We start from the raw sequence: 19519 nt of genomic DNA, 5'->3' as shown, positions 1-19519 counted from the left end.
CTCCGTAACGTCCCCGCAGACTGTCTAAAAACTGGACGTAGTCTTTGTGACGTCCCTGCAGACTGTCTAAAACTGGACGTAGTCTTCGTAACGTCCCCGCAGACTGTCTAAAAACTGGACGTAGTCTCTGTGACGTCCCCACAGACTGTCTAAAACCTGGACGTAGTCTTTGTGACGTCCCTGCAGACTGTCTAAAACTGGACGTAGTCTTCGTAACGTCCCCGCAGACTGTCTAAAACCTGGATGTAGTCTCTGTGACGTCCCCACAGACTGTCTAAAACCTGGACGTAGTCTTTGTGATGTCCCTGCAGACTGTCTAAAACTGGACGTAGTCTCCGTGACGTCCCTGCAGACTGTCTAAAACCTGGACGTAGTCTTTGTGACGTCCCTGCAGACTGTCTAAAAGTGGACGTAGTCTCTGTGACGTCCCCGCAGACTCTAAAATCAGGATGTAGTCTCCATGACACCTGCCTCTCGGCTAATCTAAAAATGGTCAAAGGCACTGAGGACAGATATTTGGTCTGATCTCTTTCTAATATTATTTACAGACTTTCTTTTCCCGCCATGAACAAACACTGACAATAAAGGCGTTCTATGAAGTTACCTTATAATAAAGTTTCAACAGAACAGTGGACAGGGTGGGAACGATGTGGCCGACGGTGTGTTTAAATACAAAGCTCCCTTTAGTTTTATTCTGAAGGAAACATCTGTGGACTTCCTGTCCTGACTCTCTGCTTGTGACTGACTTGAAGCAGCTGCTGGCCGCGCCCATAATGTTTACATTAATATAAAGATCATGCAAAAAAACACTGATGTTTGGTTAAATGTAATCCTGCACACACACTGTGACTCTGCTGCAGCTTCAAAACATTAAACAGACGATAACAAAGCGAGTTTTAATAAAGTGTGACGGGCGTGGAATGTTACATTACTGAGGCTGATGACAGACATTTATTCATCTCACAAGAACAGCAGTCTGTCATACAGAAATAACAGACCATGAAAGCGTGATTGTCCAATCAATTCAGTTTTATTTATATAGTTCTGTATCATAACACAAGTTATCTGAGTCAATCAGAGTCGAGTATTCAACAAATTCCTGCCTGATGATTAGAGAGGACTGACGTTAGGAAAGAGAGTTTTTATATTGTTTTCATGATTATATGTAATTTTCATGACACCTCTAATGCTTCTAAACTGAGGTCTGTTGGCCGAGGGTTCGAATCCGACCTGTGGCTCTGTCCCGCATGTCATTCCCGTCTCTCTCTCCACATTCCTGTCACTCTTCAGCTGTCTCTGTCAAATAAAGCTTGAAAAGGCCAAAAAATAGACGTCTGTTGACATTCAGCTCAATGAATTAGTACTTATTAGTAATGCACTGACAGAAAGATTAGTTTTACTTCTTTCAGCAGCAGCTGATCTCACTGCCTAGTCCAGCAGCAGTCAGCCCAGCTCGGCGTCTGTCTTTCAGCCTTTTATTTCACCAAGCTCTCACCAACCACTAAAAGTCAGTCCCACATTTACTCTTGTCCGGCGGCTTCTTGCTCGCTCACTCTCTCCTTTTCTCTTCTTAGCTTCCTCCGTCACCGTCCTCTTCACTCTCTTCTCCTCTGCCATCATGTCCGTAGACGCTGCTGAGCCTGAAAACCTCCTTAGTTCTCTGAGCTCACAGGTCTGAGCAGCCCGCTAACAGGACTAGCTAACATGAGCTACACAGCTAACAAACTGAGCTAACATGAGCTAACAGCAGCTAACAAAAAACTGAGTCAACATGAGCTAACAGCAGCTAACCGACTGAGCTAACATGAGCTAACAGCAAGCTAACAATTGAGCTAACATAACTAACAGCAGCTAACAAACTGAGCTAACATGAGCTAACAGCAGCTAACGGACTGAGCTAACAGCAGCTAACAAACTGAGCTAACATGAGCTAACAGCAGCTAACAGACTGAGCTAACAGCAGCTAACACACTGAGCTAACAGCAGCTAACAGCAGCTAACAAACTGAGCTAACATGAGCTAACAGCAGCTAACAGACTGAGCTAACAGCAGCTAACACACTGAGCTAACATGAGCTAACAGCAGCTAACAAACTGAGCTAACATGAGCTAACAGCAGCTAACAGACCGCGCTAACAGCAGCTAACAGACTGACCTAACAGCAGCTAACAGACTGAGCCAACATGAGCTAACAGCAGCTAACAGACTGAGCTAACAGCAGCTAACAGACTAAGCTAACATGAGCTAACAGCAGCTAACAGACTGAGCTAACACGAGCTAACAGCAGCTAACAGACTGAGCTAACATGAGCTAACAGCAGCTAACAAACTGAGCTAACATGAGCTAACAGCAGCTACAGCTGTCAGCAGTTTACTTCACTGTCCATCATAAACTCTGTAAATCACAGAGTTGAGTCGGAGCAGCCGGAGGACATCAGAGGGAAAACCAGAAAACATTTCCTCCATAAAATATGATCCAGTTTCACCAGAATCAGTGAAATAGTTGCTGCTGTGTGACTTAGTGCCGTTCACCTGATCACAGGTGCGGGTCAACAGGAGGTCATGACGTCAGTTTGTCAGTTTATGTTGTGTCAGTACGACACTCGTTTGTTCCACTTTTTCCGCTGGTACGTGAACGCGGCGTTGACCCGGATGTTTACGTCAGTCGTCTTCTCCCAGCAACAGAACAGAACCGGACCGGACCGTTAGCTTGTTCTGCTGAGGCTCCTGGACCAGATTCTGCTCAACATAACCGAACATGGTACGACGACGAGATGACGTCACGACACGCCTTTCATTAACACGCTCACATTGTTACCGGGACTGAACGATCCGTTAAAACACACCGGGAGTTAGCTCCACGATGCTAGCCGGGCGTTGTCAGTGTTAGCCTAGCCTAGCCTAGCCTAGCCTAGCCTAGCTTCAGTCTGCAGGGTGTTTGCTGTGGCTAACTGATGCTAACCGATGCTAACTGCTGTTTTCAGGCTGAAGTGGAGGAAACTCTGAAGAGGATTCAGGGACAGAAGGGAGTGCAGGGGATCATCATCGTCAACTCCGAAGGTGAGGCGGCTCAGAGCGTTGATCAGCTGTTAGTGTTTCATTAACGTCTCTGCTCTGTGCAGGGACACACATCATCATCATTATTATTATTATTATTATTATTACTGACACTGCAGCAGCACAGAGACTTAAAGTCAGTCAAAGGCAGCTTGAGGTTGTTGCCGAGCAACCAGGGTCAGCTGCAGGTCAGAGCAATTAACTGCAGCTGTGCTCTGTCTGTGTGTGAGTGACTGCTGAGAGACACAGAAAATCTCTAAATGAAGCCCCTCCAACTAGTGGACACTAATGCCAAACGGTAGGTGGTATCAAAAAGCCCAAATGACCGTGAGCATCCTCATCTTGTCGACCATGTGAATGCTGAATTTCAGTGTGTGAAGTTAAAAAATGTGACCTGGGGAGAGAGAGAAAGAACAGGTGCCCCGTGCTCCTTTGGGAAATTTCTCCTCTCCAGTTTACATGGGAGTAGATGGGGCTGTCGGTGGGTGATCCTGGAGCATCAGTGCGTCTCCCGCCAAAACCTTAGACTGTAACAAACGACTGTTTGCAGACTGCTGTCACAAACTGTTGTTTTTGAGCCGTTACCATGGTAACCACCCGGGTCAACAGACATGATACTTCAGGTCTGTTGATGTGTTGCTTGGCAACAGTGCAGTCTCCAGTCTCCGCTCCGAGGCTGCTGTTGAGAGTCCGTCAGCCGATTTAAACGTCCGTCTCTTCCCCCGTTTCTTTAGGAATCCCCATCAAGACGACTCTGGACAACTCCAGCACGGTGCAGTACGCCGGACTCATCCACCAGCTGGTGATGAAGGCCAGGAGCACCATCCGAAACATCGACCCCCAGAACGACCTCACCTTCCTGCGCGTGCGCTCCAAGAAGAACGAGATCATGATCGCTCCAGGTGAGTCAGGACGTGAGACATAGTCTCCTGAGTTAAAGAGTCAGACTCGCCCGTCGTAACGTGTCCTTTCGCTCTCCTTCACAGATAAGGATTATTTCCTCATCGTCATCCAGAACCCATCGGACTGAAACAGAAACAGAACCGGCCGCCCGACTCGTTTCTCTCTTTGTCTGTCTCATGTTTAAACAGCCAAACGTTTCTTTGTCTTGCTAAATGAAACGAGTCCGTTCATCAGAAGCTTCTCGCTGCACCAGGAAGTGACGGCACGATTCGAAGGTGGATGAAGATGGATCTGCGCTCAGTGACGGATGTTGATTTTTTTTTTTTTTTAATCATTCCAGCTCGGTCTCCTCTATCTCTCTGTGAAGTAAACACACTGACAATAACACACTTACTGTGTGTTACTGTCAGTTTACATCAGAGACCCGTAGAAGAGGGAGAGAGAGCGACGTGTTGAAGTTTGAGGACGTTTCTTTGGGCTTGTTATTTATTGTGTTGGCGTGCAGTATTCCACTGAGCAGAGAGCGACACTACAAACACTCTGCTGATGTTTCTGATTTTTAACATTAAAAAATGATCAAATGTGTCATCGTCTTTCTTTTGAGTTTACAGTTTTAAAGGAACGTTAACAAGCCAGAAATAATATTAAACAAATCAAATCATCTTCGATTTAGTAAGTTTTGTGACTCCTTGGTGACGTGACAGTCAGACCTGAATGAGTTTCAAGAGCTCTACGATGTGAATTTGTCTTGTTAGCAATAAGAACTTGGGAGTGTAACAAGTTGATGAGCTGTTTTCTTTTGACAGGAACAGCTCGTCACGTTTCACAGGGGAGGGTATTAAAAAACATTTGGTGGATAAGTTTAAATCCAGTTTTGTAGATTTCACTTTTGAGCAACTAGAATGAGTTTTCCACAAGTTTATAACGAGTCCATCCAAAGTCTGACTGCAACGAGTCATTGTGAATTAACTAATGAATCAATGTAACATACTGTTTAAATTAAACAAACTGATGACGAGTGATGAAATCAGTCAGATTCTTTGCAGTATTCATATGAAAGAGGTGCAGGTCTCTATTAACTGCGTGCTTCCTCTTCCAGAATAAATTCGTTTGAAGAGAATGAAATGCAGCCAAAGTGCAGAACAATGTGCAGATGAACTGGATATTTAAATAACATATAAATATGAATATATTACAGATATATACAGCGTTGAGTGAAATGAATGGGTCACCTCGGTGCAGAGTTTATCAGGTTGACAGCTGATGAGAAGAAGCTGCTCCTGAACCTGCCTGTTCTGGAGAGGAGAGTCCTGTAGCGCCTCCTGGAGGAGAGCAGGTGCTGCTGTTTTCATCACCCTCTGCGGCGCCTTCTGGTCCAACAAAGAGCGAGCAGTGATGTAGCTACGGACTACGTCCAGGTTTTAGACAGTCTGCGGGGACGTCACGGAGACTACGTCCAGGTTTTAAACAGTATCTGTTATTACTCAACAACTGGAAAAACATGGTCTGGCATGTCAACACTGGGTCTAAACATTGCATCATTTCATATCAGTACAGAATGACACTAAGTTGCTTATACATGACATATTCTACATACATACTCTAGTATAGTATAGTATAGTACAGTATAGTATAGTTTTGATGGTATAAGTTGGATAAACTAAGTTAAAGTTGTTTGTTTTTAAAGTTTTTTTTGTGCGCGGCCCCTTTAAGACGGAGCGGATGACGTCACTCCTCGGTTGACTCGCTTTGTTTGTCCGGAGCGTCGAGCAGACTCTCAGCCGACCAACACTCACTGTCCGCCGGCCAACACAGCTGCGTTATAACCGGCCTCAGCGCGCCTCCGTCACAGTTATAACTGCGTAATAAGAACCGACAGAGATGCCGTCCGACAGACCCTTCAAACAGCGGAGGACATTCGGTAAGAAACCCGCTGTTAGGCTCGATAGAGCCGCGGAAAACAAGGCAGCCGAGCCCGAGGAGGCAGCTGGGCCTGCTAGCCGCTTAGCTTGTTGACAAAGTGTAGTTACATGTTTGTTGTGCTGTTATAAGTGTTAACAGCTGCTTATAAAGCACGTTATGATCCATAACAACACGAGGCTCACACCTGGTGGAGTTAGGCTTATTAAATATACATGTAAGATGCCGATTAAAGCGAATAATAATATTAAGTCTGCTAAATTAGCCTGTGTGCTAATGTTTAAAGGCCATCTGGGTCAGTGTCACACTAGCCTCGGAGCTAACAGGCCAGCTGTTTGTGTGTGTGTGTGTGTGTGTGTGTGTGTGTGTGTGTGTGTGTGTGTGTTAGCAGTAAACACAACATGTGCTGACACAGGACCCCAGGACACGTTCCCTGATTTATGTGGTAACATGATGCTAAAACACAGACTCTGTCCTGACAGGGAGGAGCTGTCTGTTACATAATCCGGCCAAACACAGACTAATATGGGACAAGCAGCGCGGAAAGTACTCAGATTACTGCGTCTGTGTACTCGGTTATTACCTGCGAAGTGTCATGTACAACAGACAGATGAGTGATGTGCTGACACCGAACCTGTCAACCTGTTCTGTGATGGTGTTTACCTAAAAAGACAGACAGACAGACAGACAGACAGATAAGGTGCAGTGGCAAGATGATGGTAACAGTACTGATACTACTATCAGTCTATAACAATAATAACAGTCAATAATAACAGTCTATAACAATAATAACAGTCTATAATAATAATAACAGTCTGTAATAACAGTCTATAACAATAATAACAGTCTGTAATAACAGTCTATAATAATAATAACAGTAAATAAACATAATAACAGTCTATAACAATAATAACAGTCTATAACAATAACAGTAAATAAACATAATAACAGTCTATAATAACAGTCCATAACAATAATAACAGTCTATAAACATAATAAGTCTATAACAATAATAAGTCTGTAATAATAGTCTATAACAATAATAACAGTCTATAATAACAGTATATAACAATAATGACAGTCTATAATAACAGCCTGTAACAATAATAACAGTCTATAATAACAGTCTATAACAATAATAAGTCTGTAATAACAGTCTATAACAATAATAACAGTCTATAATAACAGTCTATAACAATAATAACAGTCTATAATAAGTCTATAACAATAATAAGTCTGTAATAACAGTCTATAAACATAATAAGTCTATAACAATAAGTCTGTAATAACAGTCTATAACAATAATAAGTCTATAATAACAGTCTATAACAATAATAAGTCTGTAATAACAGCCTATAACATTAATAACAGTCTATAATAACAGTCTATAACAATAATAACAGGCTATAATAACAGCCTATAACAATAATAACAGTCTATAACAATAATAACAGCCTATAACAATAATAACAGTCTATAACAATAATAAGTCTATAATAACAGTCTATAACAATAATAAGTCTGTAATAACAGTCTATAACAATAATAAGTCTGTAATAACAGTCTATAACAATAATAACAGTCTATAATAACAGTCTATAACAATAATAAGTCTATAATAACAGTCTATAACAATAATAACAGTCTATAATAATAACAGTATATAACAATAATAACAGTCTATAATAATAACAGTATATAACAATAACAGTCTATAACAATAATAACAGTCTATAACAATAATAACAGTCTATAATAATAACAGTATATAACAATAATAACAGTCTATAATAATAACAGTCTATAATAATAACAGTGTAGGTTTTTTATCCCTCCTGAACACTAAGGGGCGGTATGGTAAAGGCCGAGGCCGAACATACGTTATTTAGTTCAGGTCATTAATGACAGGTGTGTCTAATTTTGGAGGATGTGCGTGGTTTGTTTTTAAAAAACTCTTTTGTTTTGGAAAGCTTATTGAGATTTGCAAAGTTTACAAAAAATGCATTTTCAGTTAAAGTTTACAAAGTTTCTGCATCAGTTTCTCCGGGTCACACGTCTAACAAAAACGGGACTTAGCCACTACAAACAGTATATAACAATAACAGTCTATAACAATAATAACAGTATATAATAACAATAACAGTCTATAACAATAACAGTATATAATAACAATAACAGTCTATAACAATAACAGTCTATAACAATAACAGTATATAACAATAATAACAGTCTATAACAATAACAGTCTATTACAATAACAGTCTATAACAATAATAACAGTATATAATAACAATAACAGTCTATTACAATAACAGTCTATAACAATAACAACAGTATATAATAACAATAACAGTATATAATAACAGTAACAGTCTATAACAATAACAGTCTATAACAATAACAGTCTATAACAATAATAACAGTATATAACAATAACAGTCTAAAACAATAATAACAGTATATAACAATAACACTATATAATAACAATAACACTATATAATAACAATAACAGTCTATAACAATAACAGTCTAAAACAATAATAACAGTATATAATAACGTTGTTATATACTGTTATTGTAGACTGTTAACAGTCTATAATAACAGGTGAGTTATGGAGTCTGACTGCAGAGCAGCGGAGTTGGATGAGTTTATGTAGTTACTGTGATATTAAATCACGTTTAGAGAGTGATGACACGTTAAACTGGTCGTCAGGAGCAGAGACGTGTCCTGAAAGTTGTATTTTTAGACCCAGCGTGGGCGGGACGAGGACGTTAACTCAGCGTATGTTTTTATAAACACACTCATGTCCGAGCGCTCGGCACCGACCCTTCCCGTAACCCCGGCGAACACAAACGTCCCCAGAACCTAAACAAAGGAGGCATTCACACTTCACTGCCGGCTCTCAACGCCGGGCTGAGCTTTGGACCCTGCTGGTGTTAGTTTATTAGTTTATGTGAAATAAAGCTGCAGTCTCAGACAAACTGTGGCACCAACAGCACCACAGATCAGATTCAAACCATCTACAACAGGGACGAGATGTTAAAAAGAGTTCTGCGTTTATCAGGATCAGCCTGAAACGCTGTCACGGTACATTCACATTTTCTATATATCTATATTTATCTATATCTTTTATCTATATTTATCTAACATATAAAGATATAGATAAATATTGATAAAAGATATAGATAAATATAGTATATAGAAATGTGAATGTACCGTGACAGCGTTTCAGGCTGATCCTGATAAACGCAGAAACTCTTTTTAACATCTCGTCCCTGTTGTAGATGGTTTGAATCTGATCTGTGGTGCTGTTGGTGCCACAGTTTGTCTGCAGCTTTATTTCACATAAACTAATAAACTAACACCAGCAGGGTCCAAAGCTCAGCCCGGCGTTGAGAGCCGGCAGTGAAGTGTGAATGCCTCCTTTGTTTAGGTTCTGGGGACGTTTGTGTTCGCCGGGGGTACGGGAAGGGTCGGTGCCGGCGCTCGGACATGAGTGTGTTTATAAAACATCGCTGAGTAACGTCCTCGTCCCGCCCACGCTGGGTCTAAAAAACAACCAGGACACGTCTCTGCCCTGCGACCAGTTTAACGTGTCATCACTCTCTAAACGTGATTTAATATCACAGTAACTACATAACTCATCCAACTCCGCTGTCCTGCAGTCCAGACTCCATAACTCACCTGTTATTGTAGACTGTTAACAGTCTACAATAACAGTATATAACAACGTTATTATAGACTGTTATTATTGTTTTAGACTGTTATTGTTATATACTGTTATTGTTATTATATACTGTTATTGTTATATACTGTTATTATTGTTTTAGACTGTTATTGTTATAGACTGTTATTGTTATTATATAGTGTTTTGTTATTATATAGTGTTTGTTATATACTGTTATTATTGTTTTAGACTGTTATTGTTATTACTGTTATTATTGTTATAGACTGTTATTGTTATAGACTGTTATTTATGACTGTTACTGTTATTATATACTGTTATTGTTTTATTACTGTTGTTTTGTTATAGACTGTTATTGTAATAGACTGTTATTGTTATTATATACTGTTATTATTGTTATAGACTGTATTGTAATAGACCTGTTATGTTATAGACTGTTATTGTAATAGACTGTTATTGTTTAGACTGTTATTATTGTTATAGAATGTTATTGTAATAGACTGTTATTGTTATAGACTGTTATTGTTATAGACTGTTATTATTGTTATAGACTGTTATTGTAATAGACTGTTATTGTTATATACTGTTTGTAGTGGCTAAGTCCCGTTTTTGTTAGACGTGTGACCCGGAGAAACTGATGCAGAAACTTTGTAAACTTTAACTGAAAATGCATTCATTGTAAACTTTGCAAATCTCAATAAGCTTTCCAAAACAAAAAAGTCTTTTTAAAACAAACCACGCCACATCCTCCAAAATTAGACACACCTGTCATTAATGACCTGAACTAAATAACGTATGTTCGGCCTCGGCCTTTACCATACCGCCCCTTAGTGTTCAGGGGGATAAAAACCTACACTGTTATTATTATAGACTGTTATTATTATAGACTGTTATTATTGTTATATACTGTTATTATTTGACTGTTATTATTGTTATAGACTGTTATTATTGTTATAGACTGTTATTGGTTATATCTGTTATTATTATAGACTGTTATTATTGTTATATATGTTATTATATAGACTGTTATTATTGTTATAGACTGTTATTATAGACTTATTTTGTTATAGACGTTATTATGACTGTTATTATTGTTATGACTGTTATTAGACTTATTATTGTTTAGACTTTATTATAGACTTATTTTGTTATGCTGTTATATAGACATTATTGTTATGAACTGTTATTATTGACCCATATGTTTATAGACTGTATTATAGACGTTATATGTTAGAGACTGTTATACAGACTATTATTGTTATATACTGTTATTATAGACTTATTATTGTTATAGACTGTTATTATAGACTGTTTATTGTTATAGACTGTTTACAGACTTATTATTGTTATAGACTGTTATTACAGACTATTATTGTTATAGACTGTTATTATAGACTTATTATTGTTATAGACTGTTATTATGTTATAGGCTGTTTATTATAGACTGTTTTATTGTTATAGCTGTTATTATGTATAGACTGTTATTATTGTTATAGCTGTTATTATGCTGTTATTTGTTAAGACTGTTATTATAGACTGTTTTAATGTTTAGGCTGTTATTACAGACTTATTATTGTTATAGACTGTTATATAGACTTATTATTGTTATAGACTGTTATTACAGACTTATTGTTTATAGACTTATTATGTTTATAAACTGTTATTACAGACTTATTATGTTATAGACTTATTATAGACTGTTATTATTGTTATAGATTTTATTATTAGACTGTTATTATTGTTATAGACTGTTATTACAGACTTATTATTTTATAGCTTTATTAGACTTATTGTTATAGACTGTTTTATAGACTATTATTGTTATAGACTGTATTATGTCATAGAGTTATTATAGAGTTATTTGTTATACTGTTATTATAGACTTATTATTGTTATAGACGTTTATTACAGACTGTTATTATTGTTATAGACTGTATTACAGACTTATTATTGTATAGACTGTTATTATAGACTGTTATTATTGTTATAGACTGTTATTACAGACTTATTATTGTTATAGACTGTTATTATAGACTGTTATTATTGTTACAGGCTGTTATTATGACTGTTCATTATTGTTATATACTGTTTTATAGACTGTTTATTGTTATGACTTTATTAAGACTTTTAGTTATAGACTTATATGTTTATAGACTGTTTTATTGTTATGGACTGTTATTATAGACGTTATTATGTTTATTTACTGTTATTGTTTAGACTGTTATTATTGTTTAGACTGTTATTATGTTTATTTACTGTTATATTATTATAGACTGTTATTACAGACTGTTATTATTGTTATAGACTGTTATTACAGACTGTTATTATTATTATAGACTGTTATTATTGTTATAGACTGTTATTATTGTTATAGACTGTTATTATAGACTGTTATTATTGTTATAGACTGTTATTACAGACTGTTATTATTATTACAGACTGTTATATTGTTATAGACTGTTATTATTGTTATAGACTGTTATTACACTGTTATTATTATTACGACTGTATTATTGTTATAACTGTTATTTTGTTATAACTGTTATTACAGACTGTTATATTGTTATAGACTGTTATTCTTGTTATAGCGTTATTACAGACTGTTATTTATTACTTACGACTGTGTTATTATTGTTATAGACTGTTATTATTGTTATAGAATGTATTATTGACTGTTATTATTGTTATAGACTTGATAGTGTATCAGTACTGTTACCATCATCTTGCCACTGCCCTTATCTGTCTGTCTGTCTGTCTGTCTGTCTTTTTAGGTAAACACCATCACAGAACCAGGTTGACAGGTTCGGTGTCAGCACATCACTCATCTGTCTGTTGTACCTGACACTTCGCAGGTATAACCGAGTACACAGACGCGTAATCTGAGTACTTTCCGCGCTGCTTGTCCCATATTAGTCTGTGTTTGGCCGGATTATGTAACAGGACAGCTCCTCCCTGTCAGGACAGAGTCTGTGTTTTAGCATCATGTTACCACATAAATCAGGGAACGTGTCCTGGGGTCCTGTGTCAGCACATGTTGTGTTTACTGCTTACCACACCACACACACCACACACACACACACACACACAACACCACCACACACACACACCACACACAAACAGCTGGCCTGTTAGCTCCGAGGCTGTGTGTGACACTGACCCAGATGGCCTTTAAACATTAGCACACCAGGCTATTTAGCCGACTTAATTTATTATTCGCTTTAATCGGCACTTACATGTATATTTAATAAGCCTAACTCCACCAGGTGTGAAGCCTCGTGTTGTTATGGATCATAACGTGCTTTATACGCAGCTGTTAACACTTTAACAGCACAACAAACATGTAACTACACTTGTCAACAAGCTAGCGGCTAGCAGGCCCAGCTGCCTCCTCGGCTCGGCTGCCTTGTTTCCGCGGCTCATCGAGCCTAACAGCGGGTTTCTTACCGAATGTTCCTCCGTGTTTGAAGGGTCTGTCGGACGGCATCTCTGTCGGTTCTTTATTACGCAGTTATAACTGTGACGGAGGCGCGCTGAGGCCGCGTTATAACGCAGCTGTGTTGGCCGGCGGACGCGAGTGTTGGTCGGCTGAGAGGTCTGCTCGACGCTCCGGACAACAAAGCGAGTCAACCGAGGAGTGACGTCATCCGCTCCGTCTTACAGGGCCGCGCCACAAAAAAAAACTTTAAAAACAAACAACTTTAACTTAGTTTATCCAACTTATACCATCAAAAATCTACTATACTACGTTACTATACTATACTATACTAGAGTATGTATGTAGAACTTATTCTTATAAGCAACTTAGTGTCATTTCTGTTACTGATTATGAACATGATTGCAAGTGTTCAGCCCAGTGTTGTGACATGCCAGACCATGTTTTTCCAGTGTGTGTAAACGTTATAAGATACGTAATGGATGTAGCTACGTCCGAGTCTAAACCGGATGTAGCTCCGTGACGTCCCCGCAGACGTTACTGATGAGAAGCCCGCCGATTCTGTAACTGTGCTAGTCTCCGTGCCGTCCCCGCAGGACTGTCTAAAACCTTGGTATGTATGTATCGTAGTCTCCGATACGTCCCCGCCAGACTGTCTAAAACCTGGACTGTCTCCCGTGACGTCCCCTCCAGGGACTGTATTACAAACCGGACGTCGTCTCCGATGACGTCCCCGCAGCAGCTCTCAAAACCGGGACCGTAGTCTCCGTGACGTCCTGCAGACTGTCTAAAAACCTTCGAGTAGACAAGATGTTAACTACTAATCCGTGTGACGTCCTCGCAGGGACTGTCTACAAACCTGGTAGTCTCTGTAGTCTCGAACGTCTCAACTGGAGTAGTATACTGCTATCCACCAAGACGTCTAAAACTGGACGTGTTCTCCGTCGACGTTCCCAAGACTGTCATAAAACCTGAAGTATCTCCATGACGTCACCAGCAGACTGTCTAAACCCTGGACCGTAGTCTCCATGACGTCTCGCACGACTGTCTAAACCTGCGATGTAGTCTTTGTGACGTCTCCCGAGACTGTTCTAAAACTGGACGTAGTCTCTGTGAGTCCTCGCAGATGTCTAAACCTACGGACGTATCTGCTTGTGACGGTCCAGCACGACTGTCTAACATGGACGTAGTCTTTGTGACGTCACCCGACAGACTGTCAATAAAACCGGGACGTAGCTCTGTGCGTCCCGCAGACTGTCTAAAACCTGGCCGTAGTCTTCCCGTGGACGCCTCGCAAGTCTAAAACCTGGACGTAGTCTCCGCTGACGTGCCCGCAGACTGCTTAAAAACTGGACGTAGTCTCCTACGTCCTGCGCAGACTGTCATAAAACTGGACTTAGTCTACCTGAGTTCCCGCAGCAGACGTCAAAAACCGGACTAGTCTCCGTGACGTCCCGCAGACTGTCTAACAACCTGGAACGTAGTCTCCGTGGAGTCCTCGCCAGATGTCAAACCTGGATTTGTGTCTCTGGTGACGTCTCATCCGCAGATGGTCCTGTCTTCACAAACCTTGGGACGTAGTCTCTTGACGTGCCCCCCAGACTGTCTAAAACCTGGATGTAGTCTCGTGACTCCCCGCAGACTGTCTAAAACCTGGACCGTAGTTCCAGCCTACATCCACGCTCGCTCTTTGTTGACCAGGAAGGGCCTGGGACGCCGCAGAGGGTGATGACACAGCAGCACCTGCGTTCCTCCAGGAGGCGCTACAGGACTCTCCTCTCCCGAACGGCAGGTTCAGGAGAAGCTTCTTCTCATCAAGGCGTCAACCTGATTAAACTCTGCAGCCGCGTGACCCATTCATTTCACGCACCGCTGATCTATCTGTACTATGTGACTATTCATATATATGTTATTTAAAATATCCGTTCATCTTGGCACATTGTTGCACTTTGGCTGCATTTCATTCTCTCAAACGAATTTATTGGAAGAGGAAGCACGCAGTTAATGAACCTGCACCTTTCATATTGAATACTGCAAAGAATCTGACTGATTTCATTCACTCGCATCCGTCTGTTTTAATTTAAACCGGTATGTTACATTATCATTAGTTACTTCAAATGACTCGTTGGCATTCAGCCTTTGGGATGACTCGTTCTAAAACTTGGGAAAAACTCATTCTAGTGCGTCAAAAGTGAAAATCTACAACAACGGATTTAAACTTCCCACCAAAGTTTTTTTAATACCCTCCCCTGTTAAACGTGACGAGCTGTTCCTGTCAAAGAAAACAGCTCATCAAACTTGTTACACTCCCAAGTTCTTATTGCTCACCAAGACAATTTCACATCGTAGAGCTCTTGAAAAACTCATTTCAGGTCTGGACGTCACGTCACCAAGGGAGTCACAAAACTACTAAATGAAGATGATTGATTTGTTTAATATTATTTCTGGCTTGTTAACGTTCCTTTAAAAACTGTAAACTCAAAAGAAAGACGACGACACACTTTGATCATTTTTTCATGTTAACATCAGAAAACATTCAGCAGAGTGTTGTAGTGTCGCTCTCTGCTCAGTGGACTACTGCCACGCCAACACAATAAATAACAACCCAAAGAAAACGTCCTCAAAACTTCACACACGTCGCTCTCTCTCCTCTTCTAGTGTCTCTGATGTAAACTGACATAAACACACAGTACGTGTGTTATTGTCAGTGTGTTTACTTCACAGAGAGCTAGAGGAGACCGAGCTGGATAATGATTAAAAAAAAAAAAAAATTCAAACATCCGTCACTGAGCGAAGATCCATCTTCATCCACCTTCGAATCGTGCCGTCACTTCTGGTGCAGCGAGAAAGCTTCTGATGAACGGACTCGTTTCATTTAGCAAGACCAGAAACGTTTGCTGTTTAAAACATTGAGAAGGACAAAGAGAGAAACGAGTCGGGCGGGCCGGTTTCTGTTTCTGTTTTCAGTCCGATGGGTTGGATGACATCGAGGAAAAATCCTTATCGTTGAGGAGAGCGAAAGGACACGTTACGACGGGCGAGTCTGACTCTTTACTCAGGGACTATGTCTCACGTCCTGACTCACTGGAGCGATCATGATCTCGTCTTCTTGGAGGCAAAAAAAAAAACAAACACGCAGGAAGGTGAGGTCGTTCTGGGTGTCGATGTTTCGGTGGTGCTCCTGGCCTCATCACCAGCTGGTGGATGAGTCCGGCGTACTGCACCGTGCTGGATTGTCCAGAGTCGTCTTGATGGGGATTCCTAACGAAACGGGGAGAGGACGGACGTTTAAAAATCGGCTGACGGACTCTCAAACAGCAGCCTGGACGCGGAGACTGGAGACTGCACTGTTGCAAGCAACACATTCAACAGACCTGAACGTATCATGTCTGTTGACCCGGGTGGTTTACCATGGTTAACGGCTCAACAAACAACAGTTTTGACAGCATCTGCAAACAGTCGTTTGTTACGTCTAAGTTTTGGCGGAGGGGACGCACTGATGCTCCAGGATCACCCACCGAAGCCCCATCTTACTCCCATGTAAATGGAGAGGAGAAATCCCAAAGGAGCAACGGGGCAACCTGTCTTCTCTCTCTCCCCAGGTCACATTTTTAACTTCACACACTGAAATTCAGCATTACATGGTCGACAAGATGAGGATTGCTTCACTGTTCATTTGGGCTTTTTTATACCACCTCCCGTTTGGCATTAGTGTCCACTAGTTGGAGGGCTTCATTTAGAGATTTCTGTGTCTTCAACGCAGTCACTCACACACAGACAGAGCACAGCTGCAGTTACAAGTGCTGAAACCTACAGCTGGGACCCTGGTGGCTCGGCACACCTCAAGCTGCCTTTGACTAACTTTAAGTCTCTGTGCTGTGCCAGTGTCAGTAATAATTAATAATAATAATAAAGATGATGATGTGTGTCCCTGCACAGAGCAGAGACGTTAATTGAAAACACTACAGCTGATTCAACGCTCTGAGCCGCCTACCTTCGGAGTTGACGCTGATGGCTCCGCACTCCCTTCTGTCCCTGAATCCTCTTCCGAGTTTCTCCACGTCAGCCTGAAACAGAGTAGGCATCGGTAGCATCAGTTGCCACAGCAAACACCCTGCAGTACTGAAGCTAGGATAGGCTAGGCTAGGCTCGGCTAGGCTAACCACTGGACAACGCCGGATCGCATGTGGAGCAACTCAGATTGGTGTGTTTTTAAACGATCGTTCATGTCCCGGTAACAATGTGAGCGGTTCATGAAAGGCGTGTCGTGACGTCATCTCGTCGTCGTACCATGTTCGGTTATGTTGAGCAGAATCTGGTCCAGGAGCCTCGCAGAACAAGCTACGTCCGGTCGGTTCTGTTCTGTTGCTGGAGAAGACGACTGGACGTAAACATCCGGGTCAACGCCGCGTTACGTCCCAGCGGACAAAGTGGAACAACCGCGTGTCTTACTGAACACAACATACATGACAAACGACTTCTGACTCCTGTTGCCCGCACCTGTGATCGGTGAACGGACTAAGGTTCACACAGGCAGCAAACTATTTCACTGATTTGGTGAAACTGGATTCATATTTTATGAGGAAATGTTTCTGGTTTTCCCTCTGATGGTCCTCCGGCTGCTCCCGACTCAACTCTTTGATTTACAGAGTTTATGATGGACAGTGAAGTAACTGCTGACGCTGTAGCTGCTGTTAGCTCAGTTAGCTCAGTTTGTTAGCTGCTGTTAGCTCAGTTAGCTTCCCGTCTGTTAGCTGCTTGTTAGCTGTGTTAGCTCGGTTCTGTTAGCTGCTGTTAGCTCATGTTAGCTTAGTCTGTTAGCTGCGGTTAGCTCAGTCTGTTAGCTGCTGTAGCTCATGTTGGCTCAGTCTGTTAGCTCTGTTAGCTCAGTCCTGTGCTGCTGTTAGCCGGCTGCTGTTAGCTGCTGTGTAGCTCTGTTAGCTCGTTTTTAGGCTGCTGTTGAGCTCATGTTAGCTCATGTGTTAGCTGCTGTTAGCTCAGTCTGTTAGCATGGTAGCTCATGTTAGTCATTGTTAGTGCTGGCGTTAGCTGGCTGTGTAGCTCAGTGTGTTAGCTGCTGTTAGCTCAGTCGTTTAGCTGCTGTTAGCTCATGTTAGCTCAGTTTGTTAGCTGCTGTTAGCTCAGTCCGTTAGCTGCTGTTAGCTCATGTTAGCTCAGTTTGTTAGCTGCTGTTAGCTTATGTTAGCTCATTTGTAGCTGCTGTTAGCTCATGTGAGCTCAGTCTGTAGCTCGTTAGTCATGTGTAGCTCAGTTGGTTAGCTGCTGTTAGCTCATGTTAGCTCAGTTTGTAGCTGCTGTTAGCTCATGTTAGCTCAGTCTGTTAGCTGGCTGCTCAGACTGTGGAGCTCAGAAACTAAGGAGGTTTTCAGGCTCACAGCGTCTACGGACATGATGGCAGAGGAGAAGAGAGTGAAAGAGGACGTGACGGAGGAAGGCTAGAAGAGAAAAGGAGAGAGTGAGCGAGGCAAGAGCCGCCGGACAAGAGTAAATGTGGACTGACTTTTAGTGGTTGGTGAGAGCTTGGTGAAATAAAAGGCTGAAGACAGACGCCGAGCTGGGCTGACTGCTGCTGGACTAGGCAGTGAGATCAGCTGCTGCTGGAAAGAAGTAAAACTAATCTTTCTGTCAGTGCATTACTAAATAAGTAATATTCATTGAGCTGAATGTCAACAGACGTCATTTTTGGCCTTTCAAGCTTTATTTGACAGAGACAGCTGAAGAGTGACAGGAATGTGGAGAGAGAGACGGGAATGGACATGCGGGACAGAGCCACGAGGTGGATTCGAACCTCGGCCAACAGACCTCAGTTTAGAAGCATTAGAGGTGTCAGGAAAATTACATATAATCATGAAAAAAATATAAAAACTCTCTTTCCAACGTCAGTCCTCTCTAACATCAGGCAGGAATTTGTTGAATACTCGACTCTGATTGACTCAGATACTTGTGTTATGATACAAACTAAGATAAATAAAACTGAATTGATTGGACCAATCACGCTTTCATGGTCTGTTATTTTGTATGACAGACTGCTGTTCTTGTGAGATGAATAATGTCTGTCATCAGCCTCAGTAATGTAACATTCCACGCCCGTCACACTTTATTAAAACTCGCTTTGTTATCGTCTGTTTAATGTTTTGAGCTGCAGCAGAGTCACAGTGTGTGTGCAGGATTACATTTAACCAAACATCAGTGGTTTTTTTGCATGATCTTTATTTAATGTAAACATTATGGCGCGGCCAGCAGCTGCTTCAAGTCAGTCACAAGCAGAGAGTCAGGACAGGAAGTCCACAGATGTTTCCTTCAGAATAAAACTAAAGGGAGCTTTGTATTTAAAACACACCGTCGGCCACATCGTCCCACCCTGTCCACTGGTTCTGTTGAAACTTTATTATAAGGTAATGCATAGACGCCTTTATTGTCAGTGTTTGTTCATGGCGGGAAAAAGAAAGTCTGTAAATATATTAGAAGAGATCAGACCAAATATCTTCCTCAGTGCCTTTG

At 41.0% G+C, this 19519-nt stretch overlaps 2 protein-coding genes and 1 pseudogene across 2 annotated transcripts in view; 2 read left to right on the top strand and 1 right to left on the bottom strand.

The window, feature by feature from the left end:
• The first annotated feature begins 2615 nt into the window (after positions 1 to 2615).
• Positions 2616 to 4543, top strand: dynlrb1 (dynein, light chain, roadblock-type 1). Its single transcript, XM_010752899.3, has 4 exons — positions 2616 to 2759; positions 2983 to 3058; positions 3790 to 3957; positions 4042 to 4543. Exons 1-4 carry the CDS (start codon positions 2757 to 2759, stop codon positions 4083 to 4085), a joined length of 291 nt encoding a protein of 96 aa, XP_010751201.1. The 5' UTR covers positions 2616 to 2756; the 3' UTR covers positions 4086 to 4543.
• A 1142-nt stretch (positions 4544 to 5685) lies between these two features.
• Positions 5686 to 19519, top strand: part of map1lc3a (microtubule-associated protein 1 light chain 3 alpha) — a 23208-nt gene continuing 9374 nt past the window's right edge. The window contains exon 1 of the mRNA XM_027279266.1: positions 5686 to 5879. Within this exon, the coding sequence (XP_027135067.1) occupies positions 5840 to 5879 (40 nt within the window). The 5' untranslated portion in view covers positions 5686 to 5839. The remainder of the gene's footprint in view (positions 5880 to 19519) is intronic.
• LOC113745869 (dynein light chain roadblock-type 2-like) lies at positions 16053 to 17465 on the bottom strand (annotated as a pseudogene).

This window comes from Larimichthys crocea, chromosome VI (assembly GCF_000972845.2).
Source record: "Larimichthys crocea isolate SSNF chromosome VI, L_crocea_2.0, whole genome shotgun sequence".
Taxonomy (NCBI): Eukaryota; Metazoa; Chordata; class Actinopteri; family Sciaenidae; genus Larimichthys; species Larimichthys crocea.
The sequence above is the reverse complement of the archived record's forward strand: the minus strand, read 5'-3'. Positions and strand labels throughout refer to the sequence as shown.